Source organism: Apis cerana, linkage group LG15, assembly GCF_029169275.1.
Source record: "Apis cerana isolate GH-2021 linkage group LG15, AcerK_1.0, whole genome shotgun sequence".
Lineage (NCBI taxonomy): Eukaryota > Metazoa > Arthropoda > Insecta > Hymenoptera > Apidae > Apis > Apis cerana.
In genome coordinates, this window is record NC_083866.1 from 2,179,769 (window position 1) to 2,197,898 (window position 18,130).

An 18,130-nucleotide genomic window follows, 5' to 3' on the forward strand; every position below is an offset into this window, starting at 1 on the left:
ATATAAAAAATTTTCTTTTTTTAACAAAGATATAATATAATAAGAATTAAAGCAAGAATATATAAAATTTTATTTATATTTTTATTTAATTATATTATTTATATATTTATAATATATTTAAAATTGATAAAAATATTAATAAAATAATAATTATTAACAACAATATTCATTTGCATTAAAAATATGTCTAATTTATATTTGTAAAATTAGCTCTCTGCAATTGTACATTTTTTTCCTGCTTCTTCAGGTGTTTTCCATTCTATATTATTCTTTGTATCTATAATAAATGATATTTTTTTAATAATAATAATATAAAAAATAAAATGTTTAAGAATTTTAGATAATTTAATAGAATTATAAATTAATAAGTTTATTACCTGGTATCATATCTTTTAAATATTTTAGGTATAAAATAAAGTATATGAATGCTGTTATAGCAGCAATCGATGAAAATATTCTTAATGTTGTTACTCCTCCAAATAACTTGTACAATATTCCACCTATTAGACTTCCGATTGCAAAACCTAAAATAATATTAATATTTTTATAATATCTAATATATAATATTAATATCGTATAAACGTATATTATTTATAATATTATTTATATATTATTTATAATATCTAAAAAAGTATATAAATATAATAATAAAAAAGTATTTGCTTAAAAATCAATTAATTATAAATTTTAATTACCAAAACCATCATCCATACCAGCTACAATTCCTTGAATTGTAGCTGATGTACCAGGTGGAGCAATTTTGCTTGCATAGGCAACTATTGTTGTATAACAAAGTGCATAAGTAGGTCCTTGCATAAATAATTCTATTGGTATTACCCACCATGGATTTGATGCTAATGAAATTAATCCAAGTCGTAAGGCATAACATATAAAACAGAATGTAAAAGTATATCCGAATCCTAATTTCTTTAGGATTTTGCCTATAAAAAATATGAATAAATACCGATATTACATAAAATATAAAATTTAATTATATAAATAAATAACTTACCAGAAAAAGAAAAAAATATTACTTCACCACCTAGAGTTTCTGCGGCCACAATTAAACCTTCTATTAATTTAATTTTACTCATGCAATTAGTTGTCATAGCAAGGTCTTCCAAATACCTATTTGAAACATATTATTTTTGTATGACTCTTTCATGTTCTTTTATTTATCATATATTTCAAAAAATTTTAATTATTTAAACAAAAGTTATTTTAAAATAAAAATTTACCAAAATAAGAAATAAATTATAAAGCTATCAAGAATGCCAGCAATTGTTGCAAAACAGAGAAATATAATTATAGATTTCAATTTTAAAAGTTTTATAACATCTTTCAATATATTTGTGGAAGCTGTCATTGATGGTAGCTGTAAAAATTATTTTTAATAAATTGTTTATAACTAAATATTATTTTAAACATTATAATTGATACTTACATCCAATTTTTTACAACAAAATAAGTCAATAATTGTAAATATAAGAATAAGTAAAAATGCAGGTGTATATGTTTTAATAATTTCTCCTTTAGACCAATAATCTACTGCATAACCAGCTAAAAAAGCTGAAATTCCAAAACCTATAGTTCCCCAAACACGCTGTCTACCATATCCCATTTGACCATTTTCACCTGGAAAATAAATAACAATAAACTAAGACTAAATTACTTATTTGTTATTAATAATTCTAAATAAAAAAAGATGAAATTACATAATACCTAATATATCAAAACAAATTGCATCACTCATACAATTGCTTACATTAAAACCAATATTACCAAGAGACATTAATAAAACAAAACTCCAAAAAGTTATAGATGTATATAGACAGTAACTATCTTCAAATTTATCACAGATAACATTGCAATTATTATTTTCAGAACAATATGAAGTACTATTTTTATCAATTAAACATGTGGAATTTGAGGTAAAATTTATTTCTTCATTAATTGCTTGAAATTGTATTGACAGAGAGAAATTTTTATTTGTACAAGTCCAATGGCACATAGCATTCTTTACTCCCATACATAAATATGGCTTGGAAATATCCTAAAATAGAAAAGTTAAAAAATATTTAATTTTTTATTTGTATAAATAATTTAATTATATAATTATATAATAATATTTTTGTTATATAATTAAATATTTATAATTAAAATAAAAAATTACTTGTGGTGTACAATATGATAATAAATCACAAGATACATTATTAATACTATGATCTGGAAAAATTGGACCTGGAAGCACTGATAAAAAGTACATACAAATATAACAACTACTTGTTGCTGTTAATAATATAATAAAAATTGTTTTTCTCCAAGAATAAAAATAATCCACAAGAAAACCAAAAGTTGGTTTAGCAATTAAAAATAAAATTGGTAAAATGGCTGTAATGCTGCCCATAATTAATGCAGAAATACCAAGTTGTTTGCCATATACTGGTAAAAATGGAAGAATTGGACCCATTGCTATAATTAAAAATAATATAAGAATAATACAATAAAAAATATATGTTTAAACTTAATTATTAATACTTACCAGCCATAAAAAAAAAGTAATGTGCCTTAATAGGCAATTGTATGTAATTTAACTTCATTCTTTATAATTTTATTTTTATAATTTTAATAATAATAAATAGGTATTAAGAAACAATTTTTTTTAAATATTTAAATTTAGACAAAACAATGTACTTAAATTCAACACTGTTTCCTGCAATTAAAATATATTAATATAATTAATTAAAAACAATTTATTATCTGAAAATAATAAGTGTATTAATAAAACAAATATAAATTTATTAAGATAATATGACATAAAGGAAGAAAACAGATATGTTATCATACGTAGATACAGTTTAAAAATATCATTAAATTTGAATAAAAAATATATAATATTATATTTTATAACATATATTTTTCTAAAATTGTTCAAATTTTGAAATTTTAAATATTTTAATGTAACAAAATAATTCTAATATTTTATAAATTCGTTTTTAAATGATTTTTTTTTATTTTAAATAAATAACGACGTAATAAATACCATTTTTATTATCAGATTCTATTTATATAGTTTATATTCATTTTGAAATTAATATAAATTGTTTTTCATAATAAAAAGGATTATTATTTACAAATAAATATATTATAACAAAATTAACAACAATATTTGTTCATGATTTTCATATTGTTCATATTTAAAAATAAAATAGAAATAGAAATAAAATGAACTGTCAATTTTTCGAAGATCATACTGATATTTTAAAAATAAATCACAAGTATTTGATACTTCACATGCACATAGCTATACTAGCGCTACTGTTATGAGTGGTAATATCTCGAGATAATCTTTTTGCTAGTTAATTCTTAATTCGAAGTGTCACCAATCATAATATATATACATATATATTGTTTGTTATTTTAATATACTTAATATCTATTATCATTGACATTGCCTTTATGTCACTAGTAATTAATGTAATAGATATAGATATATCTATATAATTCTATGAAATAAAAAATAAGAAAGGAATTGTCCTTTTTTATTTTATCGATATAGATGCATGTTGTTTTCGAGTAATATTGGTATTTGGCAAATTGCATATATATATATATATATGTTTTAACATGATTTTGTCATTATAAAATAACTAACAATACTACATTAGTAATTAATAAAACTATTTCGAGAAAATTACTCTATTTTATCAAATACTATAAATATTTTATATATATTGCTATATATATCTCAAGGTCATATATTTGTAAAATATTAAGTTATAGTTTATGATATTTATAAACAATAAATTTATTAATATTTCCTTCTCATAGATTTTAATGATTTTAAAATATATTGTATCATCATTTTGAACTTTTTCTTTTAATAACGATCGATTTTAGTTTTCGAATTATTTACAAAAAACTTTTCATATATCATTAAATTTTGTTTATACGTGTGTTCGTAATATTCATGCAATCATTTATATAAACTTATATAAATTATAAATGAAAAATAAGATTTTCAATTTCTAAACATAGATAAATAAATTTTTATTTTTTAATAGACTAAACTATGGTAATATATTTCAATCTAATATAATCAATATATATAAAGTATATATATAATATATATACTATTTTATATATATATAAAATCTTAAATTTAATAAAAGATAATTTAAGACTTAAAATGAAACTGTTTTGTTTTTTCATGATTAAGTTCTGAAAGTGTTTTAGAAAGATGAAAAATATTATGTCGTAAATAAATAATAGTTAAAGTTTCAATTATCTTACTTGCACATTATTAGATAATTATACACATTACATATATATGATATATATATATATATATATATATACAACCTCTATCAATACCGATTAGTTATCTTACTTGAATAGAATTCATTTTATCAAAAATATATAACAAATTATTTCTAAATTTATATTTTTACAAATATTTTTCTTTTTTAAATAAATATATATATATTTTTAAGAGAAATATGGAGAATATTATAATTTTAAGTGAAATGTAATTTTTTTGTTAAATCGAATAATTGATTACTTGAATTACTTTACAATTTTTTTCATTTATTTAAATTTATTTAATTAGTTCAGTATATATAAATAGTTCAATTTAAATTTTTTAATATTTTTAAAAAAAATATAAAATATTTTATACTTTTCAAACTTAGAATAATATTCCATAAAAATTCGAATAAACTTTTATTTTAAGAGAAAATATATTACATATTAATGATAATAATTTGCTCTCAATTGTTTCTGATATTTTTAATTTCTGATATTAATAAAGTAATTCAATAGAAATTGTAATATGATTTTTTTTTTCGAAGAGAAATGCAAACAAATTATCAAAATGAATTATTCTTTGCGAGTTACTAATACTGTATGTATTTGATAAAAAATTTTAAATTATAGTTTAAATATATTGTTAATGATATGGTTGAATTGATTAAAATAAATTGATTAATAATAAATTTGATTAGAAATATGTAACAAATAATATATACTACATGAAATATTGCAAATAATAGATTCAATTCGATTAAATAGAAATATAATTTATATTTTATGTACATTATATATATTTATATTGCTTTAATATCTTTTTCTTTAAAATAATATTATTTGTTACTATTTAATAAAATAATATTAATTCTATTAAAATTTTAGATAAAAATAAATAAATAAAAATAAATAAAATAAATCAAATATATAAGATATAAAAATCTTAATAAATCGAATAAGTTTATATATTATATGATTAATTAAATTAATTACTTATTTTGATTACAACAATATGTAAAATATGTATATATATATATATATATTAATTTTCTTTAAAATACTTAATAGAAATTTCTTAATAAAAAAATACAATTATTAAAAAAACAAATTAAAAAAACAATAAAAATTATTTTATGTAATTTCTTTACTTATCATAAAAAAATTAAAAAATTTTTATAACAAATTTAATTTTTGTATCTATATTATGAAAATTAGAGAATTATTAAGAAAATGTGGAAAATATATATACATAAAAGAAATATACATAAATACGAAAATATTTGCTTGTTTCTCTTCTTTCACAATTAAATTTTATTTTATAAAGAATACAAAATGTAATAATAAATTTTTATAAATTTATCATATAATATTTATTTATTTCTATAAAACGTTTATTAAATTCGTTCCGGATAATAAATGTTGACGTCATCTACTATACCAACACGTAAGTATATAATATATACGTGATTATGCATGAACTCCCACCAGTCTCAATAATTCCAGTTCCCTAGTGGAGATTTGGTCACATCACTATATCAGTAGAGTTTCGATTTAATCCAATCTACATAGAGTGTATAGACATCGAACATAAAGAAATCTTTTTCTTCGTTTTTCAGGCGCCATGTGATAAATTCATCAATCATTGTTTGTGGCATCTCCAAAGTAGGTGCTGGAAAGTTGCAGAGATTTACTCTTACTTCATGTAGCCAAACCGGCTGACCTTTTCCATGTAATTCATAGTCAATCCCTTTAAAACCGACTGTGCATTGTCTATCCGCTACTGTTTTCTAATTCAGCCGTCGAACATCTGTATTTAGCTCTCTGACGAGAGAAATAATATAAAAAAAATTCAATGTTTTCTGTGAAAAGTGAAGTTACGTGTTGTCAGAAAGTATAAAATAATTATTGTTTTTATAATCATTGAAAATTTAATTAAGTGATATCACTACATTGTCACCGCGTTATTCATCAAAAAAAAAAAAAAAAATATAAGAGAAATATTGCGTTGATTCATTCAATTATATCGTAAATAGAAATGAATAATCGTTATCAACCTAATTATTATTCTTGTAATCATTGAAAAATCATTGATTCGTTTCAATATCGTATTAATTGGATTTTAGTGATATGTAAGAGATGCAGAAGAATCGATGATTGCGAAGTGTTAGAATCGATTTCAATGAAATTTTAAATAGAATTATTGTTGAAATATGAAACAAAATTTGAATTCTCAATATATAATAATGATAATAATAATGATATAAAAATGAGAAAAAAAATAAGTAATATAGCAAAAGAAATATAATGAAAAAATTATATTACTAAAAGAAACACGATTTTTATTGTTAAATATATTTTAAATCATCAGATATTTATAGATACATGATAAATAAAATCTTTACGTACAAAGTTTGATTGAAATTGATTTTAAACATGTTATATATTTTTATTATGAATTAATATTTGTATTTTACTGTTTATGTTATCAATTATAATATGTGTTAAAACATGTGAAAAAATATCGCATATGTTTTTGATAATTGATTTAAAAGAATTTTCTTTTTAAAAAAGTGAAAGACCGAAAATTTAAGTTACCTTTGATGAAGGTTGGAAGATTATCGAAGATGGATATTTTATTATTTATTTTATTCTTTTTCATCGCATTTTTTCATCAAAATATCAATGCTGAAAGTTGTAAGTAATTTTTAATAATATTCATAATATTTCTTGTTGTTAATATTTTATTAAATTATAAATTATAAAGTATTTTATAATCATAATTAGAAATTAAAAAAGAACAATAAAAAATTTTTTCTCAAATTCTTATATAATAGTAACAATACTGATAATATCGTGATATTAACATAATCTAAGATTTTAGTAAAACATTGTACAATAATATCGTAAAATAACACATTGATAATTTTCATAAAAGAGTAGAATGATATTATAATATATTATAAAAAATTTTTTAATATAATTTTTCATTTAAATTGAGCATTGAGCAAATTATTTATCATTAATAATGTATTATTCATAATTTCCTCTTGCGTAATCAAAATAAGATAAAATCATAAAAAAAAAATATTTCATTTCAGTAAAACTATGCATAGTTGAGAGCGTTCATACAATAAAAGAAATTCGCGAACTTTGCCCACAATTGACAATCTCAGGAAATCAGATAGAATGTGTTATAGGAAATGATAGGCGAGTATAATAAATTAATAGGAAAAACGATAAGTTTTATGTTTTTTGAATATTGATTAATTTTACTTTTTTTTCTGTTTAATATCTTAATCTTTTTTTCTTTTTTTTTAACGATATTAAATTATACAGATTCAATTGCCTGCGACATTTGTCTATGGGTAAAGCCGATTTTACTGTATTAGAACCAGAAGATCTGGTTGCAGCGTCCGCATATAACGAATACAACATTCTAGTCACAAACGAATTAAGATTATTTTCAGACGGTAATAACAAAATAAATCAAATAGTAATTTAAACTTATAGTACTGATTATTAATATTTGAGGAATTAAAATATATGTTTTACCATTATTATTTTATTTTTTATTAGAGAAACAACGTTATGAGATGATCGTTATAGTCTCGAAAAACGTGAGAAATATATGGGATGTTAAGGGTAAAAGATTTTGTCATCCTGGATTAGATACTACCGATGATTGGACGAATTCTTTTTCAACGGTTAATTTTTTAATTTATTTTTTACTTTTTATGTTTTTTATTTATTATATATTTTTTATAAATTAATTTTTGATAAATGAAGTAACTAATGAGTTATATTCCTAAGAACAAAGTTGATTGAATAATTTATTAAAATACCAAAAAAGATAAAAAATTAATTTATATATATTAAGTTTAGTAATTTAAAACGATTCGAATTTCTCTTTTAATAACTTAAAGAACAATTATATTGCTATATATATACAAGATTGATTATAGATGATATATATTTTATGATTATTTTTATTTTTGAAAACTATGTTATCAATTAAATTATTACATATAATATATAAACTACATTATATAAAAATAAGAAGAAATTTATTATTATAATATTAAATTTTTAAATATTAGATAAATTTAAAAAATATATCAATATTCATATAAAATATAATAATTATTTAATTTTTTCTAAATATTCTCAAAATTTATTTAGGGTATTTAAGGCTTTTGTTGAATAATATAATTAATTCTATCTTAAATATACATTTTAAGCATAAAATTAAATATAAAATAATATCACAATAATAAAATAATTTAAAAATAATAATATCACATAAAGTGAAAAATATAAAAAAAATGATAGAATTAACATACCTTTATTACAATTGTAGTATTTTGAAGAATGGATAATACCGAGAAATTGCGATCCAGATAAGACGTTATTAGAAGATCGAATAAATGGTTTGTCAAATTTCTTTGAGGCAGCTTGTATAGCTGGGCCTTGGACCGCAGATACCATATATGATAGTAAATTAAGTAGGTATTTAACAATTTAAATAAATAGAAAATAATATATAATCACTCTATAACAATTTTTTTTCTTATAGAATCGAAATATAGAAATCTTTGCGCTGCATGCGACAATCCAATGGGCTGTTATTCGAGTGATACGTATCACGGTCGCGAAGGTGCCTTATTGTGCCTTACTGATAACGCAGGTGACGTTGCCTGGGTTAGATTAAATGATACTCTGGAACATTTTAAGGTAAAAGAATTAATCTATAAATGACAGATTAATCCGTTTGAGATAATAAAAAAAAAAAATAATGAAAAATAAAAGATTTAAAAATAGTATTTTTTCTATTTTTTTCATGAAGCAAGAAATAATTAATTTTCGTGTGCAATAAAATATATTAATTATTTTAAATATTATAATATAAGAATTTTCAATTTGTTGAATTATGAAATCAGGATGAACGAATCAACAAGGAAGATTACAAATATCTTTGTCCGGATGGTACAACGAGGCCTGTGAAACTTGATAAACCATGTGTATGGATCACGAAACCATGGCCAGTGATTATTGCTAGATCGTTAGTAGAAAATGTTAATAAGAAGGATTTGATTAAGTAATGTATATTTTAAGTGATATTTGTATTTTACCAGAGAGGTAGCAAAAAAGGTGGAAAAGATAATGATTTCTTTGAAGACAGACAAGTTCGGTTGGAAGCTGCGTCAATTGTTAGAAAATTATCATCCAACACCGGTGAGCACAGATACTTTGGAAGCGCCGGAAGATTTTCTAGTAAGATGTAATTAGCAATGATTAATTACAATACAAATAACTTGCAATTTAAAAAAAATAATTTAGGATTTTATTTAAAATATAATATTTAATCGTAGTTCCTCGCTTTATGGGCGCTAACAATCGCGTACCATGTCATCCATCGAGAAGAGTAAAATGGTGTGTTGTTTCGAACTTAGAAGAGAATAAATGTCGATGGCTTAGAGAAGCTTCGATTGTGTATGGTGTAGAACCAGCGATTTCTTGTATTCAAGAATTAACAAGAGCAGACTGTTTAAAAGCTCTTAAGACTGAACGTGCAGATATATTTATTGCAAAACCAGAAGAATTGTTCCAAGCTAGAAAGTGAGTAAAGATGAGAATTGTATTCATGAAAAAAATAATATTTTGGAAAAAAACTATAACTATGTTTAAAATAATGTTGACTATGTTGGTAATGTTTAAAATAGGATTGGTTTAAAAACAATGGCACAAGTAGTACCCAAGAGGAACAATGAATTCATTAGAATTGCAGCAGTTGTGAAAGAAGATTCGCGGTTCAAAAGTTTGAAAGATTTGAAAGGAGCCAAAGCGTGTTTTACGGGATACCGAGATATCGGTAAATATAATTTTTCATTTTTTTTTTATTTTCTTAAATAGTGACATAATGATTTATAAAATTTATAAAATTAATAAATTGTTAGAAAATAGAATAATAAAATAATAGAAAAATAATTTGTTAGAAATAGAATAATAAAATAATAGAAAAATAATTTGTTAGAAATAATAAGTAAAATAACTTGTTATTGTTAATAAGTAAAATATATTTTTTATAGGATGGAATGCTTTTGTGGCTGTATTGAAAATTATCTCGAACTCAAAGTTTTATTGCGATACGGAAGCAGTTGCTAACTTCTTTACAGAAAGTTCCATTGTTGGTCTGAGTGACAATGATGGGCAAATGCCATATAATTTACATTCCTTAACTAAACAAGGTGCGTACACATTGCACGATGATAACAATGAAACGACGTGATTCTAATATCAATGAAACAAGAAAACGAACAAAATTTGTAGCAAACGGAGTTGGAAAAGACTTGAGTGCCTTTGATTGTATGATGTCTAATATTGGCGATGTAGCTTTTGTTGATTTGAAGAAGATTGATGAAAAAAGTGGTAAATATATTGGACAAATAAATAAAAAAAATTAATTTATTAATTAATTTATTTAATTTATATAAAAAAATTGTAAAATAAAAAAATTTAAAAATAAATTTTAAACTAACTTTTTTTTTCGTATTTAATATTTTATAATATTTTTATTATTTTAGGTACTTTAATAAAAAAACATAGTAATCAAATGCAAAATAGTAAATATCGAACCTTATGTTTTAATGAAGTAGATTCGGATGAAGTATGTTTACTTACATGGGCATCATTGGGTTTGGTATATTTGATATTAAAACAAATTTTATAGTATTTTATAATTTTATAATAATAATATAGATATTGGATTATTTTTAGGTAATAACAAATGAAAATATGACAGAGTTGCGACGAGAGGAGATTTATTCCATGCTGTTAGAAATGGATAAACTTTTCGGAAGTACTTTTAAGGGTCGTACGCCCGCGTTTTCTATGTATGGGATATATGATTCAAATCAAAGTATTATATTTCCGGTACGTAAAAATATTAGCTTTAAAATAATAAAATACTAATATATAATCCAAATCAAATAAAATTAATATTATTAAAAATAGATTTTTATACAAATAAATTTAATTATATATAACATATAATATAACATGTATCGATTATATAATATAAAATCAAACATTTTTTTACTCTTCATCAGAACTTAAGCACATACAGTCCAAAGGTCGTTCAAGTATAGTTATTTTTTCCCCATATTTTTCATTTTTCATCATTCCATAATAAACATAACCTTTTTCACAAAAAGCCCATGGGAAATGTATACATTTGAAAGAAATAGAAGGTTCTCCTTTTGCGTCTAATGCAATAGCACCTACATGAGAATCTCCAGTTTCCATTTCGAAATTCTGCAATACACTGTTTACTGCAGTAGTTATACATATATCTTCAGATAATTTTCTAATTATTTTACGTGCTGGCGCATAGCAATAGATACTAGAATCATTACCAGAAACAGAAGTACAGCCAAGTTCGTTTGTATAAATGCCGCAACCAATTACTGTACCGATTGAACTTACAGAACCAACTGGTTTTCCAGATTCTCCCGCTGTTGATGTTCCACTTGCAAGTCGTTTCTTACGATCGTATGCAACTACTCCAACTGCACCAATCTGATATTAACATTTTTCAATTATATTTTATAAAGTATGATTTGGTGAGAATATATTAACGAAACTATAGATATTATTTTTTTATTGATATTCTGTAAATACAATTCGACAAATATGATAATTTTTTATGAAAAGCAAAAGCAAAGCAAATGAAAAACATACTTGTAAAATTATTGGTTCATCTACAATATCTATATCATCATCATATAATTCATGAGGATATACTTCGCCTTCTCCATATCGATATATAACGCAATTTGAATCACATTTTTTTTTTTCATTATTTTCATTTTTTTCATTTTTTTCATTTTTTTCATTTTTCAATTCGTCTATTTCACATTCTTCTTGTTCATATTCAAATGATTCACTTATGGATTTTAATGAATTTAATGAAGAGATTTCACGTAAACTACTTGGCGGTAAAATTGGAATTTCGTGATCCAATGCAAATTTTTGAGCTCCTTTTTCAACAATTAAGATATGTTCCGTTTTTTCTAACACTTTTCGTGCTGCATATATTATATTACAATTAAAAATTTTTTAAAATGAATATTATTTTATCATTAAACACAGACCTAAAGAAATCGGATGTTCTATATCACGAACAGCACCTACGCATCCAGCATCTTTTGTTGTCATTATAGCAGCATCCATGACAACTTCATTATTAATATCTAAAGAACCTCCTCTTCCACAATTAAATGATGATCTATTTTCCATATAAGAAATTGCTTTTTCTACCGCATCCACTGCTGATCGACCGTTGATAAGATCGCTATATGCTTCAATTGCTGCGTTTTTAACCTATTTGAATTAAAGATTTTTATTTTCCTAATTAACAACAATTTGAATATGGATTTAAATGTAATGCTTTCCATACCTCAGAGAGTATATGTTTACGTTTATTACGAGGAATTTTTCCTGCACCTCCATGGACTATTATAACAGGATCTACATAAACGCGACGTTTCTTTTTCTCTGGTTTTATTTCATTTCTAATTCTTGTTAAAATTTGATCAATCCACGAACAATAATCACACATTATGAATATATAACGTAAAATTTTATGAGAGAGAATAATTTATGTAGATCAATGATTATATGATTTAGATAAAAAGAAGTAATTAAAACAAATGCAAATGTTTTTTTTATAGGAAGGAACACAACATCTACAGTTAGAAGTTCATCAAATTCAACGAGCAATGAGTTATTCCGATATTATTAACGATATCGCGAAACAAGTTCATTGTAGCGGTGTAAAAAGTTTGAGTTCTCTTTATAACATGATTTTTATATATATATTTTTTGTTTTATTGTTATAAATTGCTTAAGCATAAATATCATCTATTATTATTGTATATATATATATATATATATATATTTATGTTTTCATAAAATTACTATAATAAAAAAAATAACAAATAATAAAAATTCTATTATAGATTATATTATTCTTCATTATTATTTAAATATCTTTTTATATTATAAAACAATTAATTGTATATAATTTGTAGATAATTTCATAATTTCATAAATAAATAATAATAGTTAATAAATAATTGCTTAATACATAATAATAGTTTTGTATAAGTTGTGTTTTATCTGTTAAAATAATATAACATCATTAACAAAATGTTTTTAAAATGATTATGGAATTGTCCTTAAATATTATTTTTGAATATACAGTTTACTTGAAAAATATAATGTATATCTATAGTATTATGTATTTGTTTTAATTCACTGAGAATATAAAAAAGTTTCATTTTTTTTTAATAGTTTCTATAATTTTATCTTAATTATAAAATTGCAATATATCGCATAAAAGTATTTAATTCTTCTAAATAATCTTCTTTTTTTGAGTGATAAAAATTTGTTTTTAATTTGTGTATTTCTACATCTCCAGATTCTATACCAAATGCCTAAAAAAAAAAAATAATATATTAAATTATAAATTGTAATATATAGGAAATATTATAAATATATAAATATATATTTAAAATATATTGTAAATATATGAAAAAATTAACATACCAAATATTGATGAGACATATCTCGTTTTGTTTTACAATGTGATAATTGCATACTTTTTATATTTCCACTTTTTTGCATGTTTATTTTATATGTTGGATATATATCACTATTACTTAAATCCCATATATGTATACTAAAATATTAATATACAAAGTTATTTAATTAAATTAAATTATTTAAATCAATATTCATTTTATTATATCTTCTTATGTCTTCTTACCATGATTTATTATCTAATACAAAAAATGTGAATGGTTTTGACCGTGACCATTGTATTGATTTAATCATGTATGTACTATCTTCATCTTTTAATTGTAAAATTGGTTTTTCAGTATTTAAAGAGTGTAACCGAATTGTTCCATCATCACAGCTAACCTATAATAACGAATAACTTTAGAAATATAATATTAAAAAATTTATGAATTTGCATAAAAATTTTTTACCAGAAAAAATGAATAATCAAATGGACAAGTTTCTATATAAGTTACATTTCCACAAACACCTGAAATATCAAATAAAATAAATGAATAATTAACAAATTAAAATTAACATATCATTGATAACTTACTAGTATCCAACTTTGTGTATATAGCAGGATTAGTTTTTTTACCAATACAAGTACCATGTAAAATATTGTTACTATTAGTAGCAATATAAAAATTGTTACTATTAATACAATCCACGTGCATATCAATAAAAGTAGCTGCATTGATCCTTATAAAGAGTTAAAATATTCTAATAAAATTGATGTTCAATACATAATGCACAACTTATTACAAAATATTTACTTTTTTTTATGATTAGATTGTAAAAATAATTCTTGACTTTTAACAAGTTTTATAGTACCCCAAAATGATAGCCCTAAATCCTCAATATTTTTGCCCATATTATGCAAAACACTCCATATAATAAGAGTACCATTTTCATTTAAGCTACATATCTATTGTGAAATCACATTAATAATTAAAGTTAATTAATAAAATGTTAATTAAAAATTAATATAAAGTTATCTAGTAATTAACATAAATAATATTAATTATAATATACAATATAATAAATTAATACATTATATAATGTATAATATATTTAATAATATTAACAAACCTGTATTGGTATAAATTTATTGTTACGTCGTACTAATGATTTTTCTTCAATTTTAGATAATACACGTACTGCAACAATTTGTGTAGTATGAATATTTATATCAGTATTTGTTGCTGTTGTGTATGTGGGTATTCGTAGTGTCCAATCTAAATTATTGGCTTTATCTGTAATTTTATGATGCCACATTTCATCTTCTTTTAAATCCCAGAGACTTATTGATCTACAATTATATAAATGTTTATTTTCATTTAATATATAGTAAAATATTGAAAATATCTGATAAAATAATATACCCATCTTGCAGTCCACCAAATATAATATTATAATTTGCCGAATGAAAACAACATGCAGTAATAGGACAAATAGAATAAAATAATTTAATTGGCATAGATGGTTCAGAAATATTCCAGATACATCCAATACAACAATCAGTTATATAATCTTGTTTGCTGGATGTTTCAATTTCCTATATAAAATATATAATTTTTATTGCTTTAAATTCAATATAATAAATCTTGAATAAATAATTCTTACTTCTTCAACTGGAGAATGAATAGTCAATAAGATTTTATTTAGGACTTCAGAATAATGAATTATTGTTACTGTTCTACCAGCCAGAAATGTTACAGAATTTATACAAAGTTTGACAATACCATCACTGAATGGTACTTCTTTTTCATTTTTAAATACATTACCACCAGATCGTCTTTCTTCCAATAATGATAATATTACTTTTCCTGCGCGATTTATAAAATCGTTTAATCGTAATATATCAAAAGATTGTAATGATAAAGAATTCACAGTTTCTATATCATTATCACTGCCAGTTCCAATTTGATCCTAAAAAAATATTTTGAAAAGATTTATCATTATATTAATAAGTAAAAAATAAATCTATATACCATACGAAACAAGTCTAAATCTTCTTTGGTTTGTATATTATTTCTACAAGTTATAGGGAATTGAGTCCACTTATTTTTAAATATAGTTTTCTCCGTTTGTATTTCTATATCAATATTATCTTCACCAGTTTGTGTTGATATCTAAAAATCGAATTTATTATTTATATTTATTATTATATTATTATTGCATACAAAAATAATAATTGGCTATTAAGATACTTGTTGAGTATTTAGTTTTCCATAGTTTCTAATAAATTCTTCATATGGTATAGGTAAACATTCCAAAAGAGACCATTCCATAACATCTAATTTTATCATTTCTAAAAGTTCTTCACCTCTACTTAAAGCTTTTTTGGATTTCTGGAAGTATTAATAAATAAAATTATTAATGAAAAATTTAATTAATTTCAAATTAATTTATTACCTTTGTTTTTTTTTTTTCTTTGACTTTACGGAAATCAATAAATGAAATTTGTGAGATTGATGGCGATTTTGTAAAATCACCAGAACGGCTATCTTCAAATCCTTCATCAGTAGATAATGGTAATGATTTATTTTCTGATTTGTCTTCACTATATAAAAAAATATACACAAATATATATTAAAACATATATTAAAGTATTTATTAAAGTAAATATTATTTCCAAAATCATTTGATAAATGTATAATTATTTAATGAGAAAACAATACAAGCTATACAATATATTATTTAATTATCTTGAAACTTGATTTTAGTTAAAACAAACCTATATGATTTATTAACTGGTTGTTTTATCTCAAGGAGAGAAGATAATTTTGGATCATTTGCAATTAATTCTATTCTTGCTGCTCTTTTTCTTGCTTCTGTAAGTTCATAATGACCAGAATCATGCATATGTTCTTCTTCTTTTGATTCAGTACTATTCACAATTTTGCACTAAAGTAAAATAGTAATGTGAAATAAAAATATTATTAAATATATTTTATAATAAAATAAATGTCAGTACTTGTTTTGTAGTATGTAATTCAATTGGATCTAATGATAAATTACTATAATTATTCGTTTCTTCACTAACTTCAGATGATTCACTATCTGTGCATTCTTGAAAATCAGACTCATAATCCTATAAAATGATGTAAATTAAAATTACAAATATATAATAATACATATAAACATGTATTATAATATATTATTTTACTTCAAAATCATCTTCATAATCATATTCATAATCTGCTTGCTCTTCTTTATTTTGATCCATTTTCTGTAATGAATCTAATCTATTTTTAGCAGAATGTAACATTTTTATTTCACTAGGACTTAATGTTCTAGACAATTTACGTTCTCTTGATTTTAATTTTGATTCAGTTATTTCTGAGGTACTTGTATGTGCTTTAATTTGTTCTTTGTCTTTTGATGTCGAACTAGAATTTTTATCTGATGATTTAGCATTAAGCTTGTTTGAAAGTGATTGTGGCACATATATTGTACTTAATCCTCTTTTTTCTGAATAATTGCTTTTTATTCTTCCAGTACTACTTTTACTACTTTTTATAGTAATATTATTGATTTTTTTTGTAGAATCAGTTGATGTTTTTGATGTTAAAATGCTTTTTGATGGTCTAGGACTATTAACATTTAATTTTGATGTTGAAGATAAACTTTCTTTAACAGGAATAATTTTAGCAGATTTAATAGATTGTTTTGTATTGCTTTTATTTGATTGTAAATTATGTGTTAATCTTGAATGATCATCATTCTTTTTTCTTTGAAGAGTTTGTGACATTCTTATTAATTTTAAATCTAATTGTTCAAAGTTTTCTGATTCTTTATGAGGCGATGAATTTTTTGATTTAAATTTAATATTTGGTTCTTGTCCATCCTTAGCTATTAAATTCTTTTTAATTGTTCCCTAAGATACAATAATAAAAATACTTTTAATATTTTCTTAATATCACTCACAAATTTGAAATTGTTAATAATCATAAATAATTAATATATTAAAATTAAAATGTCATAATTTTGTGAAATTGTTATAATTATGCATAAAAATTTAAGTAATACATATATAAACAAATAATAAATAAGTAATATGTTTGAAATTAAAGATATCTTTTTTAAATATAATAAAATACCACCTTATGAGACATATTTATGATTGATTAATGTTGACAATTCTTATAAGAACACCATGATGTAAACTGTCATTTTTCTAACAGCGCTACATGTAGCTATT

At 22.0% G+C, this 18,130-nt stretch overlaps 4 protein-coding genes across 8 annotated transcripts; 1 reads left to right on the forward strand and 3 right to left on the reverse strand.

Moving 5' to 3' along the window:
- Positions 1 to 62: 62 nt before the first annotated feature.
- Positions 63 to 8,787, reverse strand: LOC108000755 (major facilitator superfamily domain-containing protein 6). Of its 3 annotated transcripts, none has more exons than XM_017061337.3 (10): positions 8,646 to 8,787; positions 2,543 to 2,713; positions 2,174 to 2,472; positions 1,723 to 2,053; positions 1,445 to 1,635; positions 1,239 to 1,375; positions 1,013 to 1,128; positions 696 to 941; positions 378 to 524; positions 63 to 277 (listed from the first exon to the last, which is right to left on the reverse strand). In XM_017061337.3, the coding sequence occupies exons 2-10, from the start codon at positions 2,598 to 2,600 to the stop codon at positions 207 to 209; spliced, it is 1,596 nt and encodes a 531-aa protein (XP_016916826.1). In that variant the 5' UTR covers positions 2,601 to 2,713; positions 8,646 to 8,787; the 3' UTR covers positions 63 to 206. The 3 variants fall into 3 exon arrangements, with proteins under 3 accessions (XP_016916826.1, XP_061941397.1, XP_016916827.1); XM_062085413.1 differs by lacking the exon at positions 8,646 to 8,787 and adding an exon at positions 5,791 to 5,931; XM_017061338.3 differs by lacking the exon at positions 8,646 to 8,787 and adding an exon at positions 3,044 to 3,327.
- On the forward strand, positions 6,164 to 13,326 carry LOC108000754 (transferrin). 3 transcript variants are annotated; one of them, XM_062085410.1, is made up of 15 exons: positions 6,164 to 6,999; positions 7,404 to 7,512; positions 7,642 to 7,775; positions 7,882 to 8,009; positions 8,663 to 8,807; positions 8,879 to 9,036; positions 9,243 to 9,364; positions 9,438 to 9,583; positions 9,675 to 9,921; positions 10,026 to 10,174; positions 10,392 to 10,550; positions 10,633 to 10,731; positions 10,887 to 11,002; positions 11,080 to 11,235; positions 13,035 to 13,326. In XM_062085410.1, exons 1-15 carry the CDS (start codon positions 6,906 to 6,908, stop codon positions 13,200 to 13,202), a joined length of 2,130 nt encoding a protein of 709 aa, XP_061941394.1. In that variant the 5' UTR covers positions 6,164 to 6,905; the 3' UTR covers positions 13,203 to 13,326. The 3 variants fall into 3 exon arrangements, with proteins under 3 accessions (XP_061941394.1, XP_061941395.1, XP_061941396.1); XM_062085411.1 differs by lacking the exon at positions 13,035 to 13,326 and adding an exon at positions 11,808 to 12,430; XM_062085412.1 differs by lacking the exon at positions 13,035 to 13,326 and having other exon boundaries at positions 10,887 to 10,997; positions 11,080 to 11,229.
- LOC108000756 (isoaspartyl peptidase/L-asparaginase-like) lies at positions 12,006 to 13,035 on the reverse strand. Its single transcript, XM_017061339.3, is given in 4 exon segments — positions 12,006 to 12,023; positions 12,025 to 12,389; positions 12,456 to 12,684; positions 12,761 to 13,035. Coding segments are annotated over 4 exon segments (774 nt in total). The 5' UTR covers positions 12,923 to 13,035.
- Positions 13,317 to 18,121, reverse strand: LOC108000778 (cytoplasmic dynein 2 intermediate chain 1). Its single transcript, XM_017061384.2, has 16 exons — positions 18,033 to 18,121; positions 17,096 to 17,806; positions 16,904 to 17,020; positions 16,664 to 16,833; positions 16,342 to 16,489; positions 16,137 to 16,277; positions 15,918 to 16,058; positions 15,550 to 15,855; positions 15,309 to 15,481; positions 15,016 to 15,235; positions 14,700 to 14,851; positions 14,480 to 14,625; positions 14,355 to 14,413; positions 14,132 to 14,286; positions 13,912 to 14,044; positions 13,317 to 13,799 (listed from the first exon to the last, which is right to left on the reverse strand). The coding sequence occupies exons 1-16, from the start codon at positions 18,042 to 18,044 to the stop codon at positions 13,677 to 13,679; spliced, it is 2,907 nt and encodes a 968-aa protein (XP_016916873.1). The 5' UTR covers positions 18,045 to 18,121; the 3' UTR covers positions 13,317 to 13,676.
- Between the last annotated feature and the right edge of the window lie 9 nt (positions 18,122 to 18,130).